The 16,202-nt window shown below is 38.8% G+C and overlaps 2 protein-coding genes and 1 long non-coding RNA gene across 5 annotated transcripts in view; 1 reads left to right on the forward strand and 2 right to left on the reverse strand.

Annotated features, from left to right (window-relative positions):
* DHX33 (DEAH-box helicase 33) overlaps positions 1–5,091 on the reverse strand; it is a gene marked incomplete at its 5' end in the record, with an annotated part of 27,368 nt that extends 22,277 nt beyond the window's left edge. For 2 of the 3 annotated variants that reach the window (XR_014174574.1, XM_081943722.1), the window contains 2 exons: positions 212–372; positions 4,821–5,091. Coding sequence is in view for 1 of the 3 variants with exons in the window: in XM_081943722.1 (XP_081799848.1) it covers positions 212–372; positions 4,821–5,091 (432 nt within the window). Of the gene's footprint in view, positions 1–211; positions 373–982; positions 1,280–4,820 lie in introns of those variants that run through there. The other variant, XM_081943723.1, reaches the window with a different exon arrangement.
* Positions 4,995–10,311, forward strand: LOC309387293. The gene is made up of 3 exons (XR_014174575.1): positions 4,995–5,134; positions 8,532–8,605; positions 10,187–10,311. It is a non-coding gene; the product is annotated as an uncharacterized lncRNA (long non-coding RNA).
* On the reverse strand, positions 7,758–16,197 carry DERL2 (derlin 2). The gene is made up of 7 exons (XM_081943729.1): positions 15,973–16,197; positions 14,813–14,878; positions 13,734–13,807; positions 12,035–12,128; positions 10,183–10,378; positions 9,327–9,417; positions 7,758–8,217 (listed from the first exon to the last, which is right to left on the reverse strand). The coding sequence occupies exons 1-7, from the start codon at positions 16,063–16,065 to the stop codon at positions 8,112–8,114; spliced, it is 720 nt and encodes a 239-aa protein (XP_081799855.1). The 5' UTR covers positions 16,066–16,197; the 3' UTR covers positions 7,758–8,111.
* Between the last annotated feature and the right edge of the window lie 5 nt (positions 16,198–16,202).

Here is a 16,202-nt window from a genome sequence, read left to right on the forward strand (position 1 = left end):
AAAATTACTGCTAAAACGTACAATGGCTGGCATAGTAAACCAGGAGTTGGCTATTTGTAGCCTTCAGTCTATTTCAAAACTTCTCTGCAAAGTACCAAATCAAGGTTCCAATAAGATCACACCAAAGGATAGAGAGTGGAAGGTGTCAAACAATAAAAACAGAGAAACAGAAAAAAGGAGGATCCAAAGAGAAAAAAAGCAATCTACATACCAATTTTCCTAATTCACTTTTCTTCTCATCTGAGACGCGGGTAGCCAAGGATATAGCAGCTACACGACGAGGCTGGGTCACAGCAACTATTCCTTGGCGCCCAATTCCCCCCTCGTAGAGATACTGTGGAATCTGAGTTGTCTTTCCAGAACCTGTTTCCCCTACAATTATTAAGCAAATAAATGTCGTTTTGTTAAATACATCAGATATGGCATCTCCACTATTTATCCTAACAGGAAATAAAACAGAATTGTTTTCCGAATTAGTTTAATCAAACAGTGGCCTCAGTCAGATTGCTCCAAACTGGGCACCACCATACACTAAAATTCTCAGTGATGATCATTTTGAATAGGGAATTCTGGATTTTAAGACCATCCATTGGGAGGTTATTCATGTTGTGGATACTAGTAAATATGTTTACCGGAATATACTTCTAAGCAAATACTGTGGGACCGCAGTCTTATTTTACCTGCTGCTCTTCAAGCACATTCTAACACTGAGAGCAAACTTGGTGTAATGGTGAAGGTGTTTAGCTAGAAACTAGGAGTCTGCGAATTTTAGCCCTCCCTTAGCATGAAAGCCAGTGGGTAACTTTGGGCCAGTCTCTCTCCCTCTTTCCCAGCCTAACCCACTTCACAGGGTTGTGGGAAAAGTAGGGATCTGGAGTATTAGGTACGGTTCTCCCTTGAGTTACTTATAAAGTAACAAAAGTGAAGGAAAATCTGATAAAAAAATTAAATATATTAAAAAGCTGGGATAAAGATATAGTACCTATTATTATTATTATGTGGTTAATCTTTGGTGAGATTCACAGCCTTTGGGGCTGGTTGGTAGCCTAACAGCTCGAGTCCTAACCAAGGACCTAGGAACTGTTAAGGAAACGTCGGAGGATATAAGTTGTTCCAAGTAGGGTGGTGTTTTGTAGAGTCAGAATGTTCAAGTCAGGTAAATTTAGAATTTTCAAATAGCGAGGTAGCCCTTTAGGTATTGCTCCAAGGGCTCCAATTACAATTGGGACAACACATGATTTCTTTTTCCACAGTCGCTCAACCTCAATTTGCAAGTCCCGGTATTTTGTGGTTTTTTTTCTTGCTGTTTATCTTCAATTCGTGCATCACCAGGTATTGCAATGTCAATGAACCATACTTTTTTTCTTTTCAATTATTGTTATGTCAGATGTGTTGTAGGCCAAGTGCCTGTCAATCTGGATTCTGAAGTCCCACAAGATCTTGACTTTCTCATTCTCTAAAACCTTCTCAATCTGATGGTCCCAGTGGTTTTTGCTGTACTCAAATCCAAACTTTTGGCACAATTTCCAGTGAATAATCTTAGCAATGCAGTCATGGTGTTGTAGTAGTAAGTTTGTGAAATTTTGCTGCACCCACTGATCAAGTGGTCAACTGTCTCATCTTTCTCATTACAGAGGCAACATTTGCTGTTGGTGGTAAATTTTTACCTTCATGCAGTTTGTGGCTAAGGTTTGTTCTTGGGATGCCAAAATAAAGCCTTCTGTTTCTTTTTTCAGTACTCCCGATCTTAACCAGTTCCAAGTTAGTTTTTGGTCAGCTTTGCTTCAATACTTTTCAAGAATTGGCCATGCATAGCTTTGCTTTTCCAATTTTCAGCTCGCTTCTCAATTACTTCTTTCTTATATTCAGCTTTTAACTTAGTTGTCTTCAAAAGGCCTCCTTTATTTACTTCCTTAATCATTGGTTCTTCACTTTTCTGGATGTAGTCATTCAAGCTGTGTCTTTCTTCTTCCATACTCAGCTTTACTTGTAGGAGTCCTTGACCACCCTCTGTTCTTGGTAGATACAATTGGTCAACATCACTTTTAGGGAGCAAAGCTTGTCATAAGCTTCCTTGTTTTTCTGTCCAAATTGTCCAACTCCATCTGGGTCCAATCAATTATTCCTGCAGAGTATCGAATCACAGGTATAGCCCAGGTATTTATGGCTTTTATGATATTTCCTCCACTCGGTTTGGACTTTAATACCTTGCGAATTCATCAAATGTACTTGGCTGAGGTTAATTCCTTGACTTTATTATGCATTAAGTCAGAGGCCTCTAAAATCCCCAAGTACTTGTAGCCTTCTACTGATTTTACTGCCTTTATAATATCATCATCATCATCATCATCATCATCATCATCATCATCATCATCATCTTTGGTGAGATTCACAGCCTTTGGCGCTGGTTGGTAGCTCAACAGCTCGAGTCCTAACCAAGGACCTAGGAACTGTTAAGGAAATGTCGGAGGATATAAGCTGTTCCAAGTAGGGTGATTTTTTGTAGAATCAGAATGTTCAAGTCAGATAAATTTAGAATTTCCAAATAGCGAGGTAGCCCTTTAGTTATTGCTCCAAGAGCTCCAATTATTATGATGATTATGATTATGATTATGATTATGATGATTGTGATTATTGTGATTATTATGATTATTATGATTATGATTTCCTTCCGGCATTAACAAAAAAGGTCCTGACAATTACGGTAAGAGTAGTACAATATATCTGGAACATTCCAAATTGGAGAAAGCAGTTTTACAGTTTATCTACAGGAGCTGTTCTTTCAGCACCCCCCCCCCCCAAAAAAAAAAAACCCAGCTAGGTACAGCTTGGTACTCTTTATTATAAAGGACATAGCCATTTATTATCTCCAGCAGTAAAATATGCATGCCAACTATTTATTTGCCACATTTTTTTAAATCAACATATTTTAAATTTGTGACTGATTACCCTTCTAAATATTATTGGTCAGTGTGATATACTACTGTTCGATTTGATTTGTCTGTATTTTAGGACGATTTGGAAAATCTCCCTATTGGTTGAGTTCCTACAACATGCTAACCCCTAATCCTGGCTAAGAAAACACAGTTGCAGGGGTCCAGTAATATGCTACCTCCAAGATACTGAACCCCATTTTAGCTTCATCTAAAGCTTGCATGAACTTTAGATTGTCTTTACTGTTACCCTGTAACTCATGACTTATTTTCACCTACTCAAACATTGTTTTCAATCCTTAGTTCAGGGAAATATATGCTAAATCACTGAGTAGCCTCAGATTAATTACTTTCTGTCAGATAAATAATCTCTTTTAACCACATCAATTTGCTAGATTTTGGATGAAATCTTCTTCAATAAATGAGGAAGATAAAGTGAAAGATTTGCCCTCCCCCAACTTTAAAAACTGGCTTGCATTTCGAATACTTGAGAATAATTGAAAAGAGGCTAATTAAACCATATCCAACCAAAAAATAGGCTCTGTCATCAGCACCCCTATGTACCTTTTTGAGGAAACGTAGCAAAATCTACTTATGATCACAATTGAGACCAAAGTTTCTGTTACTAAAGGAAACAGTTGTTAAGTCAATGTTGCCCTATTTTACTACCTTTCTTGTCACAGTTGTTAAACGAATCACTACAATTGTTAAGTTAGTAACATGGCTGTTAAGTGAACCCCACTGACTCTACTTGTCAAAAGGTCACAAAAGATGATCACATGATCCCAGAACACCACAACTGTCATAAATACAATTCAGTTGCCAAGCATCTGAATTTTGATCACATGACCCTGGGGATAATGCAAGGGTCATAAGTGTGAAAAATTGTCACAGATTCTTTTCACTTTACCATTGTAAAACTTCAAAAGGTCACTAAACTTTTGTATGTCGAGGACTACCTGTATCAGGAAACCATAAGTTAACATCTGCCCAAAACATGTCAACAGCTGTAGTGGGCTGGGTAAGGTAAAGGTTCCCCTCGCACATGTGCTAGTCGTTTCCGACTCTAGGGGGCAGTGCTCATCTCCGTTTCTAACCCCAAGAGCCAATGTATCCAAAGACAACTCCATGGTCATGTAGCCAGCATGACTAAATGCCAAAGGCGCACGGAACACTGTTACCTTCCCACCAAAGGTGGTTCCTATTTTTCTATTTGCATTTTTACATGCTTTCAAACTGCTAGGTTGGCTGGAAGCTGGAACAAGTAGCGGGAGCTCACTCCGTTAGGCGGGGATTCGAACCCCCAACTTCCAACCTTTCTGATTGACAAGCTCAGTGCCTTAAAACACCGCTCAGCTACAGCTTCACAATCCCTATTCCTATTTTGGGACACCTGAGAGCGGCAGTTCAAAGCACAGCCGTAAAACCACACTGGGAGTCACAAACTCCGACCCTCCAGCACTGCAGAGAAAGGGGCGGGTAACAGGAGGATCCCCAGCAAAAGACTCAGTGCAAAAAAGTATACAATAAAAAGCAGGGAGCATCCGCGGGTCTTTTTCAGTGGCCAAAAGGGAGCCTTGCATCTACTCGGGGGCGGAAGGTAAAGAGAAGCAGCATCCTCGTTCTCCTTTTCTTCCTATCAAGGGGGAAAATTCCCCCAGGAGAGGAAATTGACAGCAAAGAGAGGCTATGGGAAAGCCCCGCCCTCCGCACAGCAGCTGCGCAGAACGAACATAACGCCAGACTCCGCCCCTTTCCTGCAGTAAGCAGGGAGGCGCACTCCCGCTCAACCCCCCCCCTTTCGGGAAAGGGGAGAGGCTTCTTTTGACTCCTCCTCCCTAAGCAAGGCTGTTTAGAAAGGGTGGGGGAAGGGCACGATTCCCTCACCGATCAGGACCGCGCAGTCCAAAGTGCGGAGCTGCCCGAGCAGCGTGCCCCGCGCTTGGAAAATCGGCAGGCTCCGTCGCTGGCTCTCGATCCCTATGGAAGAGGCGGAGGACGACGACGACGACCAAGAGGAGGAGGAGGACGAAGGATGGCGTTTCGTCCCCGGCGTCGTTAGTAGCATCGCTCGGCGCGATCCAGAGGCGAGAGGCAGCGTGGTGGACGCCAGCTTCGGTTTCTTGAACGGGGGCAGCTCCCCGGTTCTCTGAGGCATCCTCGGCTCCCAGTGATAGCGGCGGCGTCCTCGCCGGCGTCAGGTAACATGCTTCGCCGGGCCCCGCCCCTCAAGAGTTTGCCTCAGGAAAAAATGCGGACTACGTTTCCCAGCGACCCTCGCGCCCGCCTCTTGTTAACGCCCGCTCGCTGAGGTCGCAGGAGGCTCTTGGAGATTGTAGTTCGCTCGCTCTTTCTCCGATTCAGGCATGCGCGCTACTGCTCACCCGTGGGCTGAGCCTTCTGGGTCTGCAAGTTTCGCGGTTTTGTGAAACCGGGTGTTGTGTTGCACGTTGGAGCGCGTCCTGCTCTCGTGTTTTGCTGTTTACTTTTGTTTCCTGAAGTTCTTATCTCGGGGAATTCCAATTTCCACGAGGCAGGGGCCGAGCTCTTTTAATAACATTTATTTATTTATTTAAACCATGGTAGCTATTATTCTGAGTCAAGAGATACATGATACTCAATTTTATGAAGGAGTGCCGTGCAAATAATTTGCAGTATGTGGACATAGTAGGCTTACTTTTTCTTTCATTGCCGCCGGACTTTATGGATTCACGGGGAAAAGCGCCATTATTTATAGCTGCCTAAACAGCATTGACTTCTAATTTGTCAGTTAACACGTAACTGGACTCTGTAGATTCTCAGCCATTTAGGTCAGGGGTCTCCAACCTTGGCAACTTTACTTGTGGACTTTAGCTCCCAGAATTCCTCAGCCAGCATGCTGAGGAGCTATCTTTTAGTTGCACTACCAGGCAAGCCTGAATTTTTAATACTTTACCACAAAACATGGTAGTAGCACTTTAGACTTAACTGGATCCATTTTTCTTACTGGAATCTCAATAATTAGTTGCAAAAGGTTGTTTGAGGAAAACATACATATAAAACTGTAAAACAAGATGGTTTGAACTTGCATGCTGCCAGGACCCTGTTTTTAAAATCATCACAGTATTCACATTTTTAAAAAAATAAAAGTATTTTTTAAATCACTTAGCAGTTAAAAAAGTTTATCCATGGGATTTAGAAAGCTACAAAATCTCCACCTTTTTCACAACCAGTTTAGATGAGATGTGGGAGAAATAAGAGTTTGGAAAATGAGAATTTGGTTGTATGATTTTTTGTGATTCTCAGTTGCCTGGAGTATTTAGGATAACCCGGACTGCTGAGGCCAGCAAACATAATAAAATTTAGCATCCTTATCAATATGGGTTTCAAAGGCAGTGCTATAATGCCCCCAACATGAGTTATCTGTATGAAGTAGCTATTGCTAACTTTATGAATCTTATCTAATGTTAAATCTAACATTAGATAAGTTAAAACTATTCATAGTTTATCTTCCTTATATTACTCCATTAAGAGTTATCTAAAGTTTAATACATGCATTTATCCTCTTGGACCATTTAAAATGTAAAAGCCCAAACATTTTGACTCTACCCCATGTACCCATTAAACAGTTATTGACAATTTGTGCTGATCCATACATTTTACACTCCTAATCTAAGTCTATGAGGAAGAAGGATTGAAACTGCCTTCAATCTATATCAAGTCCAGTTTTACTGTTAGTTTTTTTTAAAAAAAATCAGCATGCGCACATGCACGCAAGAGTATGATTGTTTGGTGCTGTGTTTTAAATGAGAACTTTTAAGTTTAGAAATGGGGAAAAGCTAGTGACAGCAATGCAGTTATCTGGACAATACCAGCAACTGGGTGGCTTAAGTTATGAGGAAGGCTGACTGCTCATCAGAGATCATATAGAATGGTTAAACACTGCCTATAGGTCAAGTGGCTTATCACCAAACATATCAGAATTTGTTCTACCTTAAGTATGTCAAAGCTTAATAACTTCACACTCTTCAAACTCCTATACAGCAGTTCAACTCTGAACTCTCACTTCTTTTAACTGGCCAAGACCTGGGGTACAAGAATCTTAAGATCTCACAAAATTTTATGATCTCGGAATTTCAGCTATCTTTTATTTGGTGGGATGCTAAGGCCACTGTGCAGCAATTCAAGTGTGAAACTCAGAAGGTAATTCACCCACACAACAGGCCAAATAAAGCACTTTTTAGTCCTGAAGAGAACTGGTCTTTCATAAAACATATTTTGAACCAATTATAGCTTAGAACTTTCATTCTTCCAGTGCAGTCTGTCATGAGATTTGTATGAAACAGTATGTTTCTTAGTTTCTTAGATGTTTCCTTTTCAAGTAGCAATAGAGGAAGACAAATCATGTTCCACGAAATATAAAAATAGTAAAGATGTCAATGGAATTGAAGATATAAAAGTCAAAACGTCTATAGTATCTACTATAATAGTGTCCACTTTGACTAATCCCAAACCCATGAGAAATCTGCTTTTAAGAGAATATATAACACTGTACGTAAGGAACATGGATTGTACCTTATAGCTAACCAATTTTACAATTTACATATGAAACCTCACCAACCAGCTCGGTCCCTAGCCACCATTGGGGGTTACACTGCAAACATAACAGTAAACCAGTTTTGGTAAACACAAAGACATCCACATAATTCAGCATATAAAATCTGCCCAAATCTTCTGAGGAAAAAAAAGAGGCTCTTCAGTTGTAGTTTGCTTCAGAGGCACAGTTGCCATGGCCAGCAGGTTAAGTAAGCTTGCCTGTTTAATTATCTAATGAAAAAGGAAAAGTAAAATAAACAGTTTTATTCATCTTCTGTAGTTGCCCAGTCCTGTATGAAATAAAATTGAAAAGGGCCTTACAAATATTTCTTTTTACACATGAACTGAAGAACACAAGAATGTGCATTTCCAGTTTTCCTTGGCTTGGGTCATTCATTTCTAAACAAATCAATGTAAAAGTCTCCAAGAGTGTTTGAAGTCAGTTCCTTGAAAAATGTCTTTTGATCAGATTTTTTTTTTCATTTTTGAAAAAATGTTTTGCATATTCAGAGTTGTCAAAACTTCCTTTATGCACAAGAGAACAGAACCATTCTCCAGAGTGGTCTGCTTGCCTAGTCTCTCGTCAAAGATGTTTGCTGGATCTCAGCCTCCTAGGCGCTGACCTTCTCCCCATGCAAAACCTCCTGGCCTTTCTTCAGGTAATGGATTGTAATTGGGATCTTCTTCTGGAGTATCAAATATTAGTTTCCTGTTAAGCAAAACATATACATATATATTTAATGCTCAAGTCAACAGAAATAGAAAAGTGTACATATATTACTAACAAAAGGGAAGCATTTAAAGCACCATGATTCCTGCCAACCTGTTCTTTTTTCTTTTACCTCAAGGGTAATTGGAAAAAACAGATGGCCAGAATTAGGAATGTATGTATATTTGGCTCTGGAAGAACCATTAATCACCACTGTTCTAAACTGCATGTATTTCTCAATTTGGTATTTCTCTGTTTGTTAAAAAGATTTTTAAATGCTGTTTCTAAATTACTTTCTTGTGACTGTATTGCAGCTTTCCCCAATTTGATATTCTACAGACGTACCAAATACAGCTTTCATCAAGCCCAAGCAGCAAAGCAGGATAGGGTGTGTTTTTTTTAGCTCTTGCTATTATTGAAATTTATCAAGTTATTTAGTTATCACAATGTTCTGGTTTTACAGTTTCCTTTGTGTAGGATATAAACTGAATTCTAAACGGATTTAAGACCTATTAGACTTTTCTAAGATGATATGGTTACTATGGTAAATGCCATCTGAGCCCAAAAAGTATCCACTTATTTCAACTAGCTGTCCTGTAGGTAACCAGTGAGATGCTTTTATAAATCCCACAAACAGTACTTACAGATAAATATTCTCCACAGCAATTATCTGGCACTGTATATTGAGTGAGGTAAACAATTCATTTAGTTCAGTATTATGCTAACGTGACAGTGCTTCTCTAATTTTAGATACTATTCCCAGCTCTATTCAAACTAGGGTTGAATTCAGGATATTCATCCTGTGAAGCATGTATTCTAATATTAATGTAGACTTCCTCTGGGAATTCCATTTAATTATGTAACTCTTAGGTATGATCAACTAAGCTCTGCTTGGAAAACAGTGAACAAATCTGGGAGATTAAGGCAGTAATTCAGGAATTCAATGTGGATTAAACTCCATCTCTGTCCATTTTCAATCTTTTTAGGTTTGGAATTCGCTCACTGAATACAACTGTTCTGCATTAATTTGGGTAGCTCCCCAGATTTGGCTGTAAAATGGGCAGCTCTATAAATGATTTAAATAAATAATAATATTGGAAAGTACTTACAATATGTATGGTGTTTTTAGAAGCCTTCCTCCCCCAGGCTGATTTGGAAAGACATCTTCCAAGAAGAAATATATGTGACCCACAGCAATGCCTAGAGATGGGGGAGGGGGGGAGATATTGAAACACAACGTTTTATTACAAAAGTCTAAAAGCATCCAACTACCCAACATTAATCACTGCAGTTTTGAGAAAGCACTTTAAAAGCCTGTTTCATATAAGACTACCTGAGGCTTGAAAAGATTTTTTCTTAGGAATTCTAAAGAAGTTAGTTTTCTTTTCCAATTGTGTGAATATTTAGGTGGGCAGCAAAACCTCCTCCTGTTGCTTTAACATTTAAAACATTTAATTGTTTTTCGCATCATCAGTTCATCTATTTTTTAGAAGAAGCATATTTTGCAGGCTGTTTCTAACTTAAGATTTTCATATGTAGCATTGCTTTTCTTGGCCTCTCTTCTTCATATGTAAACTGTAAGACAACAAGCAGCACAGTAGTGCTTTTATGAATTCTCCATTTTACATTCGGCAAAGTATACACAATTCTCATTATTAAGCTAAGGGATAAATCCGTATCCCCTCATAATGATTAAAAAAGGCTGCTATGAAGAATTTTTTTTTAAATTATGCACCATCAAGGACGACTTTTAGCAATTACATAGATAGTCCTCAAGAATGATCTGTCCTTCACATCTTTGCTGCTGGGATTCCTCAAAAACTATCAATGCATTGCATAATTGTAACTTTAAATGTTAGCATGCACAAGCAGAAAAGCAATAACAATTTTAAAGGGATGAGGCAGGTCACCATGCAAGGATTATTATTATAGCTCACTTACTGACATAATTTTTGATCATCTTACCTAGAAGATCTACGATAATGGAGTTTCCCAATAAAAGTGAAAATCCCATGAGAACCCATGGAAGAAATGGAGCCTGAAAGATGAGAAGCCCAAAGAAATTCATGCGAACAAAAGGATTTCTGCGGCTCCAGACATATACTAGCATTATCGTAAATGCCTGCCCTAAAAAAACCAAATTGACAAACAAGCCAAAAAGCTGATGGGAATAACGGTTAAAGAAAAAGTCATTGTAGTCTTATCAGAGAAATTTAAAAATAAATAGTAGAAAATTGAAATCCTGCATACATATTTATTTTAGTAATTCACAGTGTCTCGTGGCACATTAGGAATGAGGTACAACAAAAAAATAAATCAGAAGCCTAAAATAATATTCCAATTCTTAAAAAGGAAAAGAAAAAAGAATCTTCACAACGGAAAGGTTTACTGCTTAATTTACACACTGTAAAAAATCCTTAGGACACATTTCCTGAAGCAGATCTACTTCAATCTGTGGTACAGATTTGAGGCCAGATTGCAAACCATATTTGCCTAATCATAATGAAACTTTTTAAACTGAGACTGGTGCAATGCCTCAACTGAGTGAAATTTTTGCAAAGTTTCAGGGACCTCAGCTTCCTAATTCTCCAGGACAAAATGATACATACTAAGAGGGAAATACCACTAAGACATGATTTCCACACTTGCATTGATTATCAAACACATGAGTACTGTAAAGAGGAGCTTTAGTTTTTAGTACAGGTAGCCCTTGATTTATGATCACAATTGAGCCCAAAATTTGTTAAATGACACAGTTAATTGAACTCTGTCCCATTTAACAAACTCTTATCATGGTTGTTAAGTGAATCACTGCAGTTATACAGTTATTAAGTGAATCTAGCTTCCCCATTGACTTGTTAGAAGGTTGGAAAAGATGATCACATGACCCCGGGACACTGCAGATGTAATAAATATGAATCAGCTGCAAAGTGTCTGAATTTTGATCATGTGACCAGAGATGTTGCAGCAATTGTGTGAAAAATGGTCATTAGTCACTTTTTCCAGTGCCTTTGTAACTTCAAACGGTTACTAAATGAACTGTTCTAAGTCAAGGACTAGCTGTATTTGAGAGTAAACTAGCAAAGTCCCTTCACCTGGAGAGTGGTTGCTACTTAATGTACATAAATATACATCCCTAGTTTGACTCAGCATAAGCCTAGGTTTCACTTCCCACTTCACAAACAAACTGATCTAAGGCTGATCTTGTATTCTTAGCCTAATTATCGTTACTAGATGATTGTGAAGATAAAAATAGACACACCTGCAGGCTGGCCTGAGGAAAGGAAATAAGAGTTATTGCAGTAGGGCGGAATAGGACCTTGTTCTGAATGTCTGAAGTTTCTCACTACCAGTGTTTTTCTCATGCAACTAAATATGTATTCTGGAATCAAATAGTCTTTAGATTTCCTCTACTCTTCAGAAAGAAATTATCTTGTTTGAAAGTATCACCTAACAAAATGTTCCACAGTTTTGAAACTCTTTTATGAAGCGGTACACTTGAGACTCTTTTCAAAAGTTAAAGCCCAAATCAAACCAAGGAAATGTTTTCTTTGAAAAAAATGGGTATTTTTATAAATAATTTCCCCTGATCAGGCCTAGTAGATATCATAATGGCACTGCATGAATCAAGGAGCTTCCCATCAACATAAGAACTCAGAATTCTCTCACAAAGTGTTCATTTCTGGAAAAATGCATGCTATTTGTTTAGTTGACTTCCTAGAAGATATATTAATATCCCAAAAATATATGAAGAAAAATTATTATCATTTTATCTTATCCCAGATCTTATATATAAAATCCAACAATGAAAGGATACAGTCATTAAGAGTCCACCAAAAAGGAACATAAATACAAAGTCTGCTGTCCGACCACGAAATGATCCTTCCTCAAGCATTCGACAATAGCGATATCTGATCACCAGTTCAGGAAAATACTAGATGTAGACACATATTTTATTTCTACAAGAAAATGAAACTGTGTTCTGTGTTTTAGCTTCAGATTCAGAGGTGGAAGAAGAAAAGGAAATAGATACACCTTTAGTTTAGTATTTAGAACTAAAATAATTCTAGGCTATTGTTAATTACACAGAGTCAAACATTTTATCAAAACTTTCGGGAAATAAGGTCAATACTGACATTAAAACTTCTATGCTATAGAATCAGGGACTTTCTGTCCATACAATCCAAAAATCTAATGTAGGCTTTTGTAATCAAGTTACAACCAGGGTAATCTGCCTCCTATCATTACAGATCTAATTTTGTATTGCTTGATTTGCTGCAAAAAAAATAATCATATTTTTATAGTTGAAACTTTTACACTTGGAGACTACCAGTGCAGATCTCACAGATGCAACAAGAATAAATCACAATGATCATATTCTCAATTGGATTACAGTTATTATAATTTTGTTTTTATACTTGTGATTTGAGGAGTTATTTCTTCCATGGATTATTTTTAGCCACCTAGCTTTGTTTAAAATGGGCAGCTATATAAATTTTGTAAACAAATACATTATTTGACTCAGATATGTAAATCTATTCCTCCTACAAAGAAAATGGATCTGGAGAAATCGACATCAATTAACGTATTCAAAATAAATCCCATGTTCATCTTAAATTTTGTTAATATATTCAGCAATGACATGTCTAGCATGCAGCAATCAAGCAATTAAAGGATTATTCTTGATTCAACATCTAATGCTTCAGTGCTATTTTTATTTATTTGTATACCACTTTTCTTATTTTTTACAAACAACTCAAGGCACTGAACACACCTAGTACTCCTTCCTATTTCCCCCACAACCACCACCCTGTGAGGTGGGTTGGGCTGAGTGTGTGTGACTGGCCAAAGGTCACCCTTCATGCCTAAGGCAGGATTTGAACTCATATTCTCCAGGTGATTTTAATTTAAAGAGATTATAGATTTGGTGAATAACATCACCAATTTCAGTAGGTATTACCTGCTTCAGCAGAGCTACAATGAGGAAACACTTAGCAACCAAAATTTCCATCTGTAATAACGTATCTGGTACAGTGTTCGGAGGGGGACATCTTGAAAGTGGCTAAGACCACAAAGTATGTTTTCCCCCTCATATCCTCATTTCCAAACATAATCTAAGCTTTATGAGGTAATACCAAGGAATGGCCAAATTAATACTATTACAGAGGTTCCTTTGGGCATCTTGACTCTAAGCAAAACTTGATTTGTCCATAAACAAATTAGGAGCTAGCACTGCTGATGTATGAAAAGAAGTGGTGATTACCCTTAAAATACAGCAAAACATGTGGCTGATATTTTTTCAAAGAAGGAATCAGTTGCAGCTAGTGTCATCCTCCTTAAATTATTTGCTTCTAAAGTTGTTCCTAAACCACTTGGAATCCATGTAAATTATGGCAGTATATTAAATAAAATTTATTAGAAAAGAAGATTCAGCCAACTTTCATTGTGGTATATGTAAAACGTCTTACATATGGAAGCATACGTAAGCTTGCATACAGAAGATAAGCAAAAGATACAGAAATATCATATTAAATAAAAAATTGAATCCAACTGGCCCAAAGAAAAGGTAGTTTGTAATCAGCCTCCATACCTGCAAGAGATATGAGGATGAGAAATTAATAAAACACATTTAAACAAATCCTTGCTTGTTTGAGGGTGCTGTGGAGGTGCAGTGATTAGAATGCAGTATTGCAGGCTAAGCCTGCCCACTGAGTGCAATCCTGACTGGCTCAAGGTTGATTCAGCCTTCCATCCTTCCAAGGTTGGTAAAATGAGGAGCCAGTTTGTTGGGGGCAATATGCTGATGTTGTAAACAGCTCAGGGAGTGCTGTAAAGCAGTGGTTCCCAACCTTTCCAGTTTGGCAGCCTGGCCCAATGTGTGTGTGAGAGAGGCAGACAAGTGCATATATACATACACACACACACACACAGACACACATATATACAAACACTTGTATTTTATATATATATAATTACAGAACAATCATATTTGGTAGTAGAATCAACATATAACATTATTAGGAATAATTATTGTAGGTATTAGAGCAGAGGTGTCAAACTCAATTTCATTGAGGGCCACATCAAGGTTGTGTTTGACCTCGGGGGTGGGCATGGGCAGCTCAACGTCACTCGTTTCAGGGGCGCCTTTAGTGGCTTGAGCACTCTGCCAGTAAAAACGGGTTCCAAGCTCTGTTTTTGCCTGTGACGGCCTCATGCAACCTTCTGCCAGTGAAAAAGGAGCTCGAGAGGGTTACCCGTGGTCCTCGCAAGCTCAGTTTTCAGCCGTGACAGCCTCCTGCAACCCCGTGCCAGCAAAAACGGATCTCAAGGGCTGCCCGTGGCCCTTGCAAGCTCCTTTTTTGCTGGCAGAGGCATCACAGGCCAGTTCTTTGCTGTTTCCAGGGTGGCCCCACAGGCCAGATCTAAGCACCCTGCAGGCCGGATCTGGTCCCTGGGCTTTGAGTTTGACAGCCCTGTGTTAGAGACCATAAATCTCAAGAATGGATTCCACTTGTTAAAAATACCAGCAATTCTGATTTGTGAAAATTGCATTATGCTACTTGTCTTTATGAAAAATATGCAAAAAAGCACTTACTTGAAAGTTTTTAAATATCAATTCTGGGTTGAAGTATAGTTGAAAAGGTGTGATTAATTCTAATTGCTACAAAAAAAAAAAGAAAATACAAAGGATGTCGCAGTTGTACAACATTGTGATTTATGAATCCACCATTAGGCAGGTTATATTACTGAATTTATAGAGTATCCTTGATGACCTAATGCAATCTGGTTCATAGCCAATCCATCTTAATCAAACCATTTGTTCTCTTTCAGAATTCTAAGCAAAACAACAATATGAATACAATAGGCATACTTTTAAGATAACTTTTAAAAAAGCAGGATAAAACTTGTGATAAATATCTGTAGATAGAAACTTGATGTTACACTTGAGGCAAAAAGGAAGGCTACTGCTTTTATGTCCTGCTTTTCATATATTTGGTCATTGAGGAAAACATGCTAAGAGTGTTTTTCTTATGTGCACACTATCCCAAAAGCCAGTGCTATATATAATCTTCAATATCAAAGCTATCTGACATTTTCATTTGTTTTGTTTTGCACCATATTTTACGCTGTGAGTTTATGTGTATAGCAGAAAAATGTCTACAGTAATATTAGCAAATGATAGGATAGCTAGGCAATACTTTAGTTATGTTGCAGGCAAGTCGATTGGAAGGTGGTTTCTCAGACTAGATTTACTATTCAGTGGAAGAATAAATATTGTGATTATATATGGACTGGATTGCAGATTCTATTTTACACACCTTTTTCCTAATTCTCTTCTCAGCCCGGTTTTAATCTACACAGCCATATGGTAAAATCAGTCTAAGGGATCCTAACTCTTCATGGCCTGTTCTAATGTCGGTTCTCAGCATATGAGTTCCCAGGAGTGGAAAGGTTGTTTACATTCAATGCCACAGATATACAATAACCCTTCTTGGAAACTTAAGCTGCACAAAGTTTCATTGCCGCTCAGAGCCGCTTCGGATACTGAGACGGGCTGTATATAAATCTAATTAATTATCGGAACCAAAGGGGGAGGGGGACTTCATCACGACCCGATCTGGAAATACAACAGATCTGCCCAATAGTCAAGGCAGAGGTATGTCAAAGGAGGAGGCTCTACGGATTCCCCTCGAACGGCTGCTTATTCTACCACCGAGCGACCACGGGAGCCCAACCCTCCCTCTCCCCACTCACCACAGCCGCGGTGGTGAGGACGCAGGCGGTAGTGTAGGCCCGTGTGACAGGAGGCACCTGCAGGTATTCCTGCCGGAAAGTCTGATACGCCATCTTGGCGCTGCCGCCTTAAAGCTCTGCCTCTGCTTACAGTAGCTCCTCGATGTCGGCCAATCATATCCCCAAAGCCATTGGCCGAATAGCCAATCTGCGCCATTTCCATGCTTCCTTTTTTTCCCCACTTCAGCCAA

This window comes from Natrix helvetica, assembly GCF_964273705.1.
Source record: "Natrix helvetica genome assembly, chromosome: 2".
Classification (NCBI taxonomy): domain Eukaryota; kingdom Metazoa; phylum Chordata; class Lepidosauria; order Squamata; family Natricidae; genus Natrix; species Natrix helvetica.